At 32.4% G+C, this 18,072-nt stretch overlaps 1 protein-coding gene across 1 annotated transcript in view; it reads left to right on the top strand.

The window, feature by feature from the left end:
* The window catches only part of LRP1B (low density lipoprotein receptor-related protein 1B), a 1,583,276-nt gene that overhangs the window by 1,052,331 nt on the left and 512,873 nt on the right, over positions 1–18,072 (top strand). The window contains exon 7 of the mRNA XM_012727834.1: positions 14,732–14,932. Within this exon, the coding sequence (XP_012583288.1) occupies positions 14,732–14,932 (201 nt within the window). The remainder of the gene's footprint in view (positions 1–14,731; positions 14,933–18,072) is intronic.

Below are 18,072 nucleotides of genomic sequence, written 5' to 3' on the forward strand. Positions count from 1 at the left end.
GGAGAGTGATTGTGGCAGCCTTCCTTTCTTAATTAATTGTTTTAAGTCAGATAAGGAAAGCTCTGGAAGAGTCTTTCCTATGTTCGTTGAATCACAAATGGCTTGAGTTCAAAATTATACTTTTCTAAACTGGCACACTGTGGGTGGAAGCATATTTTTATCCTTTATAATGGCTGTTCTGGATTATAGAGTAGAATTTTGAGAAAAGGGCCTCCCTGGTAGCCTAGGGGTCAAGTCTCAGCATTAGCACCACTAGGGCCTGAGTTCAGTGCCCAGCCAGGGAATAAACCACATAGCTCAGCAGAACTCTCCTGTCCTGTCCACTGCTCCCCTTAGTGTATTTCACTGTTCTGCTTCCCACTTGACCCTGGTGAATCCTCTAACCCACCCCTATATCTCTGGCCTACACTTCAGTTCTTCTATGCAAAAATAAACAAAAATAGTTCTGCCAGTTAAGACATTTTTAATTTTCCCAGAGTTTATATTTATTTTCAATGATTGCTAAAACCTTACATGAATATTTAAAAGTTCTTAGGGTTATCTTCTTTTTTTATTTTTAATGGTTTATATATATATATATATATATATTCATTTTATTATATTTGCAACCTATTGGAATGTAGGTATATTAATAAGTCACTTCATTCCCATAAGGAAGAAAATGAGAGTTAAATTGAACTAATGTTCAATAGAGCCATTATCATTTAAGTCCTAAGTTTTGAAGAACATACCTTCGCAATAACTATATTTTCCTAAATCTGGTCTCACATACCCAGACCAATAAAAGCAGTTAAATTATAGTTGGAGAATCAGAGGAGGACATTGTAAACCCACTCCTCAGAAAAACAAATGAACCAAAACCTCAGAAATACAAACTTCATTATGAAATATGAAGTAAAATTTTTATAGAATAATGGTAAGAGAAAGAAAGCCCTCCAGCTGTTTTTAGAAAAGTTTCTTTAATCCCTTCTTCTCACTTCTAGAAATTAATGGAAATAATAGCAGGAATGTATAAAAGTAAATGCAAAGATTTTCACTGCAACATGTTATATTAATAGCAAAATAAACTATTATTAGTCTACAGGGAGACTAATAATTCCCATCCATTCATACAATGATGTAATCTATTCTCACTTAAGGAGACATAAATAAATTCATATGAAGACAAAATTTTAATTTCAGATTTTGAATTCTATACTGCTAAAATGCATAGAGATGATAATAAAATGTAACAGAAGAAAATGAACTAGACATAGTCATGTTGGAAAGCAAAATGTACCTCTGATGAATTGCAGTAAAACAGAGTCTTAAAATGCAAGAATATTTGAAGCTGGATGACTGTGTTAAAACTGGAGTCTAGTAGATATAAACTGTTCTGACCTTAGGGTTAATACAAAAGTAAAGCTGACCCACTAAATTTGGGGACTGAAACCAGGGTTAATACTAGAACAAGAAAATAGAATGGACACTGATTTTTAAAGGAGATTAAAAAAAGAAGAAGACATTGCTGGTATTTGCTTCCTAAAATATATGTACTTTGAGAAATGGGATAAAAAATGGGCATATGCCCTCCCTGATGGCTCAACATGTAAGGACGCAGTACTGCATGCTAGCCTCTACTGTCTTGCCTGCTGCTCCTCAAAACAGTTGATTTCAGTTGATCTACCTATTCTGCTCTCCCACTCTGTCTCTGATGAATACTCTACCCCCATACCTCTGGCCTATACCCCAATACTTTTAACACACATGCACACACACACACAAAAGGGGAATAAAAGAACTTAAACACATGTAGAAAATTGGGGTCACTAACAAAATTAGTTGTCAAAGACAGCCATTATAAAATTACTAAGGATTAAGCAAAAATGAAATGCTAATTGTTGTATTCTCATTCCATCTCCTTCAGAGCATTTGAAAAAAATACATGTGTTTAAGTTGTTCCTTCACACAACTTAATATTGGCTTTAAAGCCCTAAGTGTCAGTTTGTCTTTACATGCTTCAACACAAACCATCTTTCTCATGACATTTATTATCATCATTCTAAATACCATATCAAAACCAGGGTGACATTAAAAGATTAATTCATCATAAAACTACATATTCTCTCTTTAAAACTAGAATAGTCCCAAACTGGAAAAGAATGTTAATACAAATAAACCAGTGGAAATTATTGCAATATAGATTGCAATATACACCAATACTTAGTAACTCTAGTAGCATTTTAGAAAAATCAACCCACATAAAATAAGGAAAAACTCTCAAATGGACAAATATAAATGTTTCTTAAACATATAAAGGGCAAGATCATCTATGAGAAAATGCCATATGTTGACTAAGCTTACAGTTATATAAAGAGTCTTACATTTACATGAAATTCTGCAAAAGAGTTTCAAATTTGATGACTATTAGTTCAAATTTATGGCAAACATTCTCTGTATACAATAATTGAATCAAGTGTCAATATTAAATAAGTTAAAAAACCATGAATTTTAAAACTAAAGCCACACTTCAAAAATAATTAATTCAGAAATCATAATACATATATTTAAGTTTTAAAACCAAATGAAATTACATGTCCTAAAATTGAAATTTCTGTGAAAGTGTATTTAACTAGACTTTATTTTTTAGATCAGTTTTATATTCACAACAGAAGTAAGCAGAAAGTTCCCAATCCTTCTCTATCTCTGCTGCCTATAAACATAGCTTCTTCACTATCAGTATTATGAGGTTGAATGATACAATGGATACCATGATAAACCTCTATTTCTACATTTTCACATCCTAAGCACCCATTATATAGTTCATTTTAGGGTTTACTCTTGATGTTACACAACCATGTGTTTTGATAAATACATAATATGTGCCATCTTAGTATCATACTAAATAATTTCACTTCCCTAAAGAACATTTGTTACACTCTAAGTACAGACTACCCTTTACCCTAACTACAGACAACCATTAATATTTTATTGTCTCTCAAATTATTTTTTTCCTTTTCTAGGATGTCATATAGTTGTAATCATATTGTATATATATATATTTTTTTTTTCCAGATGGACTTCTTCCATTTGGTAATATACATTTAACTTCCTTTCTTTTCTTTGTATGACTTGAAAGGTAATTACTTTTTGTTGTTGAATACTATTTTATAGTTTGGGTGTATCCACTTACCTAATAATGGACATCTTGATTGCTTCCAAGTATTTGCAATTATGAATAAAGCTGGTATGAATATCTGTATAGATTTTTACATGGGCATGAGTTTTCACTTCATTTGGGAAAATACCAGAGGTGTCATTGCTTAAAATGTGGTAAGAGTATGCTTAGTTTCCAAGAAATAGTCTTACCATCTTCCAAAGTGACTGTAGTTTTGCCACCAAATAGCAGTGAATGAGGATAATCTCATTTTTCCAAACCCTTATTGACATTTAAGTCTATCAGGATTTTGAGTTTTCACCATTTAACAGGTGTGTGGTGATATCTCACTGCTGTTTCAATTTCATTTTCTTAATGGCATATGATACTGAACTTTTTTTTCAAATGCTATTTGGCAGTAAATTGTGTTTAATAGTTAAATGTTTCCAATAACCTAAGTAAGACAAAATATGGTACTGGTGCAAGCATTATGCTGTATGTATGCAATAGAATATCAGAATACTTGCATCAATTTTAAAGAATAAAAAATACAACACATTTTCATGGATAATTCCTATGATTAAGCATTGAGTGAAAGGTGAGGTGAAGTGAGGATAACATATAATATTAATTTAAATTAAGTGAAAATAAAACATAAGTTTTTTTTAATTTTATAATAGTTTATTTTTACATATTTCTGTGCATTTTTCCATCTCAATTGCAATCCCCTTGGGTTTCCCATCCCAAATCACCCATGTGCCATCACCATAGTCCAGTGCATTTCCCTCCCTCCACTGTTTTTGATCCCATTCCCCACTCCACCCCCACAAAATGTCTCTGGTATATAGCTGTTCATCATTATCATTATTTTCTCACCTGTTCCGTTATAGTCCTATTATGAGAGATACCATCTGGTATTTCTCCTTTTCTTCCTGGCTTATTTTAGTGAGCATGTTCTTCTCCAGCTACATCCATGTTGCTGCAAAAGACATGTGTTTTTTTTTTGTTGTTGTTGTTTGTTTTTTGGTTGCTGAGTAATTGTGTATCTGCACCACATCTTTTTAATCCAGTCATCCATTTTTGGGTATTTGAGCTGTTCCCATGTCTTTCCAATTGGGCATAAAGCATCAGTAAGCATGGGGGTGCAGGTATCTTTTTGAATCAGTGTTTTTGTGTCTTTTGGATAGTTACCTAAGAGTGGGATTACTGGGTCATAGGGAAGATCCATGTTTAGCAGTTAGAGGAACCTCCCAACAATTTTCCATAGTGGTTGTACTAGTTTGCATTCCCACAGCAGTGCAGAAGAGTTCCTGTTTCTCCACATCCTCGCCAACATTTGTTGTTGCTAGTTGTTTGAAGATGTGCCATTCTCACTGGGGTGAGGTGGTATAAAACATAAGTTTTATAATCAAAATATTTCTAGAAAGAGTCTCAACAAATTGTGGCTATTATTTTGTCTTTGTTTATGGGAAAAGAGTGTAGGGGAAATAAATAAGAATGTGATGCTTGTATAATCTGTAGATGATCTTTTCAAGATTAGTGACAGAGTAAACTGGCCCATATATCTTTCACTCTAGATTACATTAAAAAAAGCAGCATATGTTTTCAAGTCAGGTCCCAAGATTGTGTTAGGCATTAAGGATAAAGCAGTCTTTAGCAAAATAATGTAACAAAATTAACTGGCACATGTGGGTATTTACCTCTGACAGTGACTTCATAAACTGTTCTGATGCCCCGTGTGATGAAAATCCATATGGGCCTCTGTGAATGATCTAGCCATTCCGCTCTATGTGCGGATTGTATTGTTTTCCTTCCCCACTGTTGTATCAATAAATACAAAATGAAATCGTGAATTTAATCACTGTTTACAGTCTATCTGTATAATAAATCTTCAAAATACTCTATAGTGCAATAGTGATTTATTAGAAATATATGATAGATTATAAATGAAAAATGTCTAAATACAGCACTTATTTTCCTTCCTGTAACCAACCCAATGGAATACTTTTATGTATTTATGATGAAAATATTGTGATGAGTTCTCCATTGTCAGTGTACTGTATAGTGCTACTTTGCATATTGCTCCCTAGGAGCCAGGCACATTTAGGTAGATTTCTTTTGCTTCATTCCACTGACAGTTTTAAACCTCTTGCTATCTAGTTACTCTTCTCTCCTGTATCTAAGTAAGGATATCCCAACATATGGGCTAGAAGAGCTTCTCTTTAAATATTGATCCTGTGACCTCTTTCTTACTCATCAGGCCCTGAGGGATAGTAGTGATTGTTCTTGCCTATGCAGTCAATTTCTTTCTCCACACTATTTTTTCTTTTCTCCACAAATATTACTGGTTCAATAAGTGTTCACAAACACTTCTGTGATTTTATTAGCATCTCCTTCCTTCTTTTCATTAAATGACCTTGTGTAGTGTACCTAGATGTGTTTTTTCTCATTCATTTCCTCACCCTCTGCAATCTAACATTTAACCCTACTTTTGATGAAATTGATATTTTGGTGGTGACCAGGAATGATTCCTCAGTCATTACTCTTCTCCATCTTCATTTCTATTTGGTCATTCAGAGACTAGATTCAGATAAATTACTATACTAAATTTCTCATCTGTAAAATGATAGTTACAATAATAAAATAGCAATAGGTACAAAAAAAGTGCCTAAATCACAGTGTGTACTTAATTAATGATGCTTCTATTTAATAATACTGTATCTTGACATACTTTTCTTCAACACAGGTACTCTACTTAAAATATTTTCATTTAAATTATCAAAGTCACTTACCATTTAGTTTTTTTTTTTTTTAAACAGTTTTTTTTCTTGAACTATCCCCTCTCTCTATCCCTTCTGTCTAACTGGAAAAAAAAAATTGCTGAATACATGCAATGTCCCAGGCATAACAAACTCTTTTCCCTTCATTTCTCTGTCTTGCACCAACTCATCATTTTGCAAAGTATGCATAGTAATCTCTCCCCAAGTTTCAAATATCATTTTCAGATAAATACCTCTCAAATTTATTATGCTTTAAACATTTGTATTTTTGATATATTTTTAATGAATAATAGGATAGTTTATTTTTACATCTTTTTGTAAATTTTCCATCTCAATTGTAATCCCCTTGGTAAACATTTCTATTTTTTTTAATTCTCTCCAAAACCAAATTCTATCTCATTTATCTGTTTCTGTTAGATGATACATTAAGTAAATGTATCATTTAAAGAAAAAAGCACCTTTTGACGCTATTAAATGGTAGTAAATTTCCAGTACCTACTGATATTACTGCTACTATTTCTCTGTCACCCATTCCATTCTTTCCAAGTACATATAACACAGCCCACATTCTATCTTTCAGAATTTGTGGTGCCTACAATTTGTGGTTCCTACAATAGTTTCACCCTTGATGCTTATTAGCTTCAGTTCATTCTGTACACATGTAGCTTTGATTTCCTGTTATGATTCCTGTCATGAATTATAATTGGACATTTATTCTACCTCAAAATTTTTCTATGGTTATCCATTGTTTGTAAGATTAAGAAATACTTCTCAAATGAACAATTAGTAAAAATGAGGCCCCAGCCTGCCTCATTATTGCTTCCAGAACAAGCCCTGCTCTTTATTGCTTTTAGGAGTTGCATTTTAGGGGTGGGTTAGAATCAGCAAATGAAGCTAAAACTCTACATGTTCAAAATTGCCGTAGAAAATCATCACAAGCACTCAGTGTACATAGTTCTGTGTATATAGTTTCGATAAGCATTTCTGCATTATAAAATAATGTTTAGCATAAAATAAAGAATCCACCTCCAAAATGCTATTTTGCAGTGGATTCACTAACTATGAAAGACTAAACTAAGATAGAGTTGATTTACTTGGCCCTCCCTGGTGGCACAACAGGTTAGGATGCAACACTGCAGGCTAGCCACAACCACTTCAGCGTGAGTTCTATCCTTACATCACTCTGGCCTACACCCCAGTCCACATGGCCCAGCAGACCTCTCCTGTCTCACCTGCTGCTCCCCTCAGCAATGTACTTCGTCGATCTTTCTGCCCTGCTCTCCACTCTGTCTCTGGTGAAGCCTCTCACTGACTCTGCACCACTGGCCTGTATTCAAGTCCTGTCTGTATGTATAAATACATAAATCTTAAAAAAAAAGTTAATTTACATCTACCATCTGTGCCTTGATACACTGTCATTGAGGAGCCAGAGTAATCTCCATGCTACTAAATTGTTCTCTTTTTTCGTATTATTTGGTTTAGTTCTCAGAGCATTCATACTTAAATGTTAGGAATGTACACATAAGGCTATGATCTTTATGAAATTATTTCATTTTTCTTGTATCCTTATATAATATTCACTACCACCCTTGAGATCCCTTTCCAAATAATATCTCATTAAATTTGTATTCAGTCTTTCAATCATACATATTTTCTCCTTATTTGAAATTGTGTTGCATCTATGATATATTATGGCATTTGTCTTATGTCCTCTGATATGTTCAATATTGGGATGTTTGTCACCACTACATTTCTGCTTCAAAGGTCAGGAACTTGTATTTTCCATATTTCTGTACTCTTCAATAACTAAACAATCACATGCTATTCAGTAAGTATTTTCTAAGCTGAGTTGAAGTCAAACATTGCTAGAGAAATAAATATATGTGATATTAGAGATTAAAATTAAAAGAAAGATTAAAATTAGAAGAAGAATTGCATTTTAAAGACCAGTATTCAAAGGACACAATAAATGTAATAGTGAGTAAATTCAGGCTTATTTTCTAAAAAATTCAATTATTTTCTAAATCATTCTCTTAATATTAGCAGGACAAATATATCCCAGGAAAATTGTTATTCTACTATATATTTTAAGATAAAACTAAGTGAAGAAGTTTGCAAAATGATACATCTACACATCTGCCTAAAAAAGTCAAATGTGGCCTCCCCAGTGGCGTAAGGGTTAAAGTGCACCTTGAGTTCCTTCCATTGCCATGGAGCTCACCCACATGCACAGCAGACCTCTCCTGTCTGCTCCCCTCAGCTGAGTATTTCAGTAAATCTGCCTATTCTGCTCCCCACTCTGTCTCTGCTCAATCCATCAACTTACATCACTCTGGCCTACACCCCAGTTCTTGTTTACATAAATAAATAAAAATATATATTTAAGGAAATAATGATCAAACGGATTAACAAAGAAGAGAACTTAGAAAGATATGTTTATTTTAGGAAAGCCAAATATTTTCTTGGTTTGCAAGATACTCTTAGTTTTCTTACAGGTCTTGACTTTGCTCTGGTTAACATATACTGTATACTTCAAAGTATGTGCAAATCAAAAAGTATGTACTTATAATGTATGAGTTTGTATATGTTCATGGGAGAGAAAGGGGGAAAGTGAAAACAAGAAAGAGAGGTCAATAGCTGTTTCATTGTTGTTTGCTGTTTCTGTTTTAAATTAGCCATTCTTACTTTCTTTATTCAAGGAACAAAACTGTGGTTCCCACAAATGTCTTATGCAGTTATCACATTGAAATCACCATTATAAATACATCATAAAATATGTGAAACTTAACTTGATAATAAATGATAATATTTGAGCATAAAATGTTTTACAGCTTATTTGAACTCATTCAAGCACATTTAATTCTTTTTTTTATATTTTTATTGAGAAATTAAATATTTAGTAACCCTAAGACATACTTATTATTAATATTTAATTATGTTTTTAAGATTTATTTATGCACACAGAACTGGGGTACAGGCCAGAGGTGCAGAGGCAGTGAGAGGATTCACCAGAGTCAGAGTGAGGAACAGAATAGGCAATCAACAAACTACAATGCTGAGGGAACAACAAGCAAGACAAGAATGGTCTGCTGCGCCATGTGGATCATCTCCAGGCCGGGGATCAACCTCACACTGATATGGCTGTGGCTGTGGCTGCGGCTAGCATGCAGTGCTGCACCCTAACCTGCTGCTCCACAAGGGAGGGTCATTAATTATTTTAGTATGTGTTTAATTCAAGTCTTAAAGTTTTATACATATGAAAGTTTCATACACACACTCACATACACACATACATACAAATAAGCAGCTTAATTAAGGAAATCTTAGCTTTTTTTTTTTTCTTTCAAGAGGTTATGCCCAATGACTTGACTGTAATGATTTGTCCTTATTGAATACAGTGAAAAATCAACAGGCTTTAAATATATTTGCCAAGGTTATTTGTTTTTGAGTTTTACCCAATAAATGCCATCAATTAGAAATTTAATTAAGCATATAATACCAGTTACCTAGATTTTTGTAAGAATTAAAAGAGGAATGAAGAAGCATTTGAGCTTCAAATATATATTGCAAGTTCAGTGAGAGGAGGAAGCTATTTAGACTTGTAAATTTGATCTAAGGTTTAAGTGTTCATATTTGTTCATAGCTGACAACATAATCTAAGTTAAAGCTCTTACCTATTTGAATATTTTTTTCTTTGCATTTCCCAGGTAGCAATTAGATCAAGAATGTGAAATAGTATTTACTGTTATTCTCATTCTAAAAGACTTACGATTTTTGGACTTGTTTGTTGAAGCAATTCTTAGCTCATTCTGCAATCAATGGTTAAGAATGTCATCATGGATTAGTTACATCGGGGATGGGGGAAAGGAAGTTGCATCTTTATTTACCAAACTAAAAATCAAAATTGCAGTGTTATATACTTGTTCTTGCCTTCATTCCATTATACTTGCTGATAGCCCTATACAAATTTATGTCTATGTAGAGAATGTCATATGTTAGACTATATTTATGTGATATGCATGAATTTTGTTTTTCTATCTAAATTATAAACTCCTTGGTGACAGGTAGCTGGTCTTATCAATTTCCCAAAGTCCCTAAGAAATTATAAAATACAGATTAACCTAAATTATTTTTTGTATCTATGGAAACTTAAACATCTTGGTACATGTATATATTAAATCATCATCATCATTTTAATATTAGTTTGTATTTTTGAAAAGTTGTAATAAATTGTGTTTGCAGGAAAATAAAATAGTACAAAAGTAGTTTGTGTAAACAGTTTCTTCTACTTCAAGTTGCAGTACCTCATATCTTTCTCCCTAGAGACAATTACTTTTAACTGTTTCCAGTATTGCCCTCCAGAGAGAGCTCCTATTTGAGAAAAGCATAAGTGTGTGCTTATATTGATATATGAATGGAAATACAGTCATAGGTATTGGTAAACAAATAAATCTCTTTTAATATGTAAGAAAGTCTACCATTTACTCAGCTTCATCACTTTTTTATCGAGTTGTTTGGTGATTATTTAATATTAACTTATGCAAATATCCTTATCCCTTTTTCACACAGGCCTATAATTTCAAAGTATGTATTGCATTGCAATTAATGTTACCATTTTTGAAATGATTTAAGTTGCTAATATCTAATAGTTTTACATGCATATCTTGTGCATTTGAGTACATATAATAATGAAGATATAAAATTATAATTACAGTGTTGAAGAGTTGATGCCTTTTGCATTTGCTAGAGTATTTCAGTATTATTCTCATACTGCACAATATTATTCCAATTTTCAGTTATTTCTATATTGGGACTTGTTCATATACTTTGTCAAAATTATTATTATCCAACTTTTTGATCTTGATCAATATGATAGAGAATAAAAATGACATCCAGTTGTTATTTAGATTACTTTTTAATTGCAAGAGGTTTTGAGTACCATATGTTTACAAAACATATTAATTCACTGTGAATCTTGTGTTTGTATTTGATTATTGAACTTAATTGATTTGAAAGAACCTTTTTTATTTTACAAAAATAAGCCACTTTGTCAAATGTAATGAAAATTTTTTTCTAGTTTATCAACTGTCTACTGACTCCTTAAGAATTTCATTGCTGCTACAGACTCAAAGATAATTATGAAATTAAATGTATATTTTGGTCTTTTATGTTTTCTGCATCTGCACAATAAGTACCTTGGGTTTATTTTATTAAATATCTGTTTTATACTGAATAATATGAATGAAATATATATTTCATTATATGTTGTTGGTTTATTCTGTTTATATGAATGATTCATTTAGAATTTATTATGATATAAGAATAACATAAAGTTTCATTTTAATTTTCTTCCTCCAGATAACTTATCCATGATCCTAACATCATTAGTTCTATAATTAGGTTTATTCTATTACTTTGAGTTGACAACATTTTTAGTTTACTATAACCTATAGTTATATGAGCATATTTTGTACCTGTGTAAATTTAATTATTAATATTTTATAAAATACTTTACATACTGTTACTTGAAATTACTTTCAAATATGTGGTTTATACAGTTCATAGCCATCAATTGTCATTATCTCAGAAGATTCCTAATGATATTTTCATTTTTAAAATCTTAAATTTATAATAAACCATTAAAATTAAAACTTACTGCCTCGATTTTAGTTGAATTGTATTAATTATTAATTGGGGGCTAATTAATATATTTACAGTGATAAAACCCCATACCAACCTATACACTATGTAAGTTTCTTTTTTTATTTCTTTTTAGAATTTTTAAAGTTTTCATTATATAAATTATTTTATAGTTTAATCTCTAATACTTTCTTTTTTAATAATATAATAGTTTATTTTTATATCATTTTAAGCATTTTTTTCCACCTCAGTTGTAACCCCTGTGGGCTTCCCATCAACAGTCACACATGTGCCATCACCATAGTCCAATGCATTTCCCTCCCCCCACTGCTTTTGATCCCATTCTGCACTCCACCCACATAAAATGTCTCTGGTATATAGCTGTTCATTATTATTATTATTTTCTCGCCTGGTCTGTTAAACTCCTGCTATGAGTGAAACCATCCGGTATTTTTCCTTTTCTTTTTTCTGTCTTATTTCATAAAGCATGATCTTTTCCAGCTCCACCCATATTGCTGCAAAAGACATGTGTTATTTTGTTTTTTTGTTTTGTTTTGTTTTTTTGGTTGCTGAGTAATAATCCAATCATTCACTTTTGGGCATTCGGGCTGTTTCCATGTCTTTCCAATTGTAAATAAAGCAGCAATAAACATGGGGTGAGGTATCTTTTTGAATCAATGTTTTTGTGACTTTTGAATAGATACCTAGGAGCTGGATTGCTGGGTCATATGGAATCTCCATATTTAGTAGTTTGAGGAACCTCCAAACAGTTTTCCATAGTTGTATCAGCTTGCATTCCCACCAGCAGTGCAGGAGTGTTCCTTTTTCCCCACATCCTCATCAACACTTGTTGCTAGTTGTTTGAAGATGTGCCATTCTCACTGGAGTGAGGTGGTATCTCATTATGGCTTTAATTTGCATCTCCCTTATTATAAGTGATGAACGTTTTTTTTTTTTCATGTGCTTTTTGGCCATCAGCATTTTCTTTTTTGGAGAAGTGTCTTTTTAGCCCTTCTGCCCATTTTTTGATGGGGTTGTTTATTTTTGTTGAGTTTCATCAGTTCTATGTATATCTTTTGTGATCATTCCTTTATCTCTGGTTTTGTATATATATATATATATATATATATATATATTTCCCAGTCAGTGGGATGTCTGCTTGTTTTTGTGATGTTTCTTTTTCTGTTCAGAAGCTCTTTAACTTAATGCAGTCCCATTTATTCATCCTTGCCTTCACTTTCATTGCATTTAGTGCTGAATATTCAAAGATGTCACTCAGGTGTATGTCATTTAGTGTTTGGCCCATCTTTACTTTCAGATATTTTATAGTTTCTATTCTTATGTCTAGGTCTTTAATGCACTTCGAGTTGATTTTTGTGTATGGTGTGAGATAGTGATCTAGTTTCGCATGTAGCTTACCAGTTTTCCCAGCACCACTTGCTTTACAAATTTTCTTTGTTCCATTGTATCTTCTTTGCTCCTTTGTCAAAGATTAGGTGCCCATAAACCTGTGGGTTTACATTTGGATTTTCTATCTGAATCCACTGGTCAGTATGTCTGTTCTTGTTTCAGTACCATGCAGTTTGATTATTATGGCTTTGTAGTAGAGCCTAAAGTTTGGGATTGTAATGCCTCTATTCTCTTTCTTGTCATGAGAATTTTAGCTATTTGAGATTTTGTGTTGTTCCATATGAATCTCATCGATATTTTTTTCTATTTCTTTGAAGAATGTCATTGAGACGTTTATTGGTATGGTGTTAAATCTGTATATCCCTTTTGGTAGGATGGCCATTTTGATGATGTTAATTCTCCCAATCTGGAGCAGGGGATGTCTTTCCATTTCATGTCTAATGCTTTATTTTATGGTATAAGTATTCATTTTTCTTTTCTTCTACTGTACTCTGACAGTATAACAAATATATTGATTTTTGTATAACATTTGAAACTAACTGCCTGTTTTTGTATTCTTAGTTTCTTATAGTTCTTATTTAGTTTTTTATCAATTTATAAATAAATGATTACATTGAATGTATGTACTAGTGCTCTTTTCCAATTGTAAAACTTGTTTCTTTTTATGTTCTAATTATACTAGGTAGTATTTCCAAGAACAATATAAATTAGTAATATAAATTAATAATTAGTACTATAAAATAGTAATTTTGATAAATTACTAATGTAGCATATTATTTAATATACTTATGTAAGCTTGGGAACTGATTATTTGTTTTCATTTTTAACATAATATTATGAACAATTATGAATATATTCATAACAGTTAAGTATTTTCACCAATATTTTCATTATTTTATTATTTAGTTGCCTTGATAGTTAAAGACATTAAAGACATAATGACTCTTGAACATATATAATCAAAAATTCTCACTTTCTCTTTCTTACCCCAAACATTTTATGACATAGTGATATAGTCAGTCAGTAACAGGTATTTATTCTTAGGCTTATTACTTATTCACATTATGTCTTAGCATTTTATATTCTGGAAAAATAATTACTTAGAAGAAAAATGCAAACAATCTGAAAATAAGAAAAATCCAAATAAATAATTCACATAGATGACAATGATATTTTTCTTTTTGCATTTCACATTATTATTTTTGAAACATGCTAGCTAAAACATAGTTATTTTCTTCTGTCAGTGTCTATAAGCATAAGCACATTTCTATAAATTCTGTTAGTATGTTATCTACCAAAATGCTTAACAGCATTTTATATGCACTTATGAAAATTTGTGCACATATGTCTTGTGTGAGGAGTTGAGGTGTTGAGGTTATAAAGGTAAATAGGGGTAATTCCTGCTAAAATAAAGCATTTATAAAAATTAAGATTCTGAAAAAAATCATCCCTTACCTACACTTAGACTCCAAACAACACTGATATACAACTGTATATAAAAAACTGTTTGCTTTTAAGAATACTATAATTTAAATTTCAATCCACAGAATATTTTATAAAAGGTTAGGACAGTAACTTGAAACTAAAATAATAATAATAACCATTACCAGGCAAGAACACAATTGTTGTAAAATTAAACTGTCAAACTATCAGCATATAGATTTCTTAAAAAATGCTGTGTTTCTCGTTGATGATAATAATAGTTATTCATTAATTCACAAACTTAATTTCAAAAATCAAATACTTGCTATTTCTACTTTCTTAGGGAGATGCATCAACAAGGCATGGGTGTGTGATGGGGATATCGATTGTGAAGATCAATCTGATGAAGATGACTGTGAGAGTTTCTTGTGTGGACCACCCAAGTATCCTTGTGCTAATGATACATCAGTCTGCCTGCAGCCAGAGAAACTCTGCAATGGGAAAAGGGACTGTCCTGATGGATCTGATGAAGGGAATCTTTGTGGTATGCTGCTTGTTTTATTTACCTCATGGGCCTTTTTCTGAGAACCAGAAATTTTTTAGTACATTGCTAATATTTCCTCTACTTAGCATTTATCCTTCATTCATTCCTGTTATCATCAAACCTGATCTATATTTTACAAGTACCTTAAATCCATCAGGGGGGAAAAAATCAACACAGATTTCTGAAAATAAAATGTGTAGCCTTGAATCAACTAAACTAACAATTCTATAGCTGTACTCATATTTTGATTTGGATAGTCAATGTTGTCCTCACAATTAAGCTACCTATCTTGATCAGTTAGTCACTCAGAATAGCTGAGTGACCATTATGAATGTATGGGGTGAAATTTATATTTGCCCAAGAGATTTAGTCATATATTCCAATCATTACAATTAAAATATTTTTAAAAAATTAAGAAGAAAAAGTTTATAATGAATCCAACTAAATTTATGATTTTCTATTTTAGTCCCATATAAGAATGTTTTTTAGTATGTTTTATTTAGTTAAAATGATGAATTTAATTAGATAACTTTGGGTTTTAAAATACCTTTGACTTGGCATCCTAAGCCAACAAGCACATACAAAAAAAAATTACATTTTGTTCTCTAGGGGAGATTAGAGATTTAGAATGAAATTTTTAAAACTATGTTTTCATGATTGTACTGTTGATGACATCAAGAGAGTAGTGAAAAAGAGAATGCTAAGAGAAATAATGAGATGACTTAAGTCTGTGAGAAAATGAATTTATGGAAATTATGGTGTTGCCTGATTTAAAATAGGAAACACAATTACATTTAAACATAAAGTTATCACATTTTAATCTAAATTAAAAACTAATAGTATGCTAAGTGATACAAATCATTGTTTTTTGATTTTTTTCCTAATCAAATGTCCTTCCCTCCAGAGTTTTTAATTCTGTAAAATAACCTTGAAACAATAAATGCAACTGTCCTTATTCACTAATGCTAAAATTAAAACAGGAAAGTTGAAGGAAAAAAAATAAAATTAAGCAAAATAGTATAAATAAAAAATGACAGACTTAGGGTCCTCCCTGATGGCGCAGCAGGTTAAAGCACAGCACTAAGAAGCTTAAGCCACTTCTGCATGAGTTTGATTTCCGCCTGCCCCGGAGGAGATCCACATGGCCTGGCAGACCTCTCCTGACCCGCCCGCTGCTCCCCTCAGCAGTGTACTTCGTCTATCTGCCTGTTCTGCTCCCCACTCTGTCTCTGGTGAATCCTCTCACCCTCCACATCTCTGGCCTGTACCCTGGTTCTGTATAAATAAATAAATCTAAAAAAAGAAAGAAAGAAAGAAAAAGACAGACTTAATTTATCTATAGTCACTTCTTTCTCTTCCAACTTACCCTCTCTAATGTAATGGGTTGATAAATAGGTATAGATCTTGCATGTGAGGTTTGCTAAAGAATATTGTAATAGCAATTCTAAAATAAGGAAACCATCAATAATCCTAAAATTGAGGGAATGTAATTATAGAAGTAGCCTGGGCTTTTAAAAAGTTTAAATTCCGGGGCCTCCCTGGTGACACAGCAGGTTAAAGCACAGCAGGTTAAAGCACAACATTAAGAAGCTAAAAGCCGCATGAGTTCGACTCCTGCCTGCCCCAGAGGAGATCCACATGGCATGGCAGACCTCTCCTGACCCTCCTGCTGCTCCCCTCAGCAGTGTACTTCGTCTATCTGCCTGTTCTGCTCCCCATTCTGTCTCTGGTGAAGCCTCTCGCCGCCCCTCATCCTCTGGCCTGTACCCCAGTTCTGTATGCACAAATAAATCTTAAAAAAAAAAAAGTTTAAATTCCATTCTTCAATTGTTTTAAGTCATAAGATTAGGTGACTTAATTTCTTGATAAATTACATTCCTCATAACTAAAATACAGATGGTTTATCTGCCAAGAAATCATGATTACAAAACCAGTGTACTATAGGTTCTGAAAGAAATCAATTTTTACTGCCTGTGTCCACCTTTGGATTTGAATTAAGTAAATATAAGACAATAAATGAAAAAAAAGAAAGAAAGAAAGAAAGAAAAAGATGATTCTGACATGAAAACACAGCCTCTTCCCTTCTTTGAATATAGGAAAGAAAAAAGGAGAGTCTTTGTGAATTAATTTATCTGTCTACTTCTTGATTAAAAATTCACTCCTGGTTTTTCTGTCCCCTGTACTCATCTGCTAAATATTCTTGTTCAATCTTTTCAGATTTACAGAGAAAGAAAAATAGTTATCTGGATGTGAAAGTATCAGAAAATATAAAAAGCTATTTTTACCCAGATTGTAGCACTATAGTCTGCTGAACTCACATGGGCTGCTGCGCTCTGCCCTTTATGAGGGGAAGTTGAGGTAAAGTTCAAGCAATGAAAATCCAAATCAAGTAGTGTTGAAGGAATTGAATCACCTTCTATAGTTGTCCTTTTCTTACCTGCTTTCATGTGTACCTTAACACTGTCAGCTCAGTAGATGGCTTTCCCATGTGCAGTACTCATGACCACAGGAAAATGGCAGCTTGGTGTGTTATCAACTACTTCTCCCATCAGTCTCAGGTTAGAGTCTATCCAGCCCGAGGGCTGTTGGATATTGAGTGCTATAGTAAAGCATAGACATAAAGAATTCTATTGCATTTTATGTTATGATCACAAAAGAATTCATCCAGTATACAGTGTTTCAGATTTCTGAACTTGATTTTTAAACATGAAGTAGAAATAGATATTAGTGGTGGCTAAATAGATGTTAGTGGTGGCTAACTTGGTATTTTTATATTACTGTTATTAAAGTTCAATTATTACACATCCTTGCTACTATTTTGACAACTTGTTATATAACCCACCCTCCACCAAAGCTCTCGTAGTCCCCCATTATAGTCTTGTGCACCTCTCCCATTCATCTTTTTTTTTTTACCACTCTCCATCAGAAAGTCTAAGCCACAGTCACTTTTCAAGGGTTGGTTTAAAATTTACCTTTGACCCTTTGTTAGTTTAATCTATAATCCACATGTAGGTGACACCATAAAGTATTTATTTGTGTCCCTCTGACTTATTTTTACTTAATCCCTTCAGTTCCATCATGTTGCTACAAATGGCATGAGTTTATATATATATATATATATATATATTTTAAAGATTTAT

This window comes from Condylura cristata, unplaced genomic scaffold (assembly GCF_000260355.1).
Source record: "Condylura cristata isolate star-nosed mole 26May11 unplaced genomic scaffold, ConCri1.0 scaffold00002, whole genome shotgun sequence".
In the NCBI taxonomy this organism is placed as follows: domain Eukaryota; kingdom Metazoa; phylum Chordata; class Mammalia; order Eulipotyphla; family Talpidae; genus Condylura; species Condylura cristata.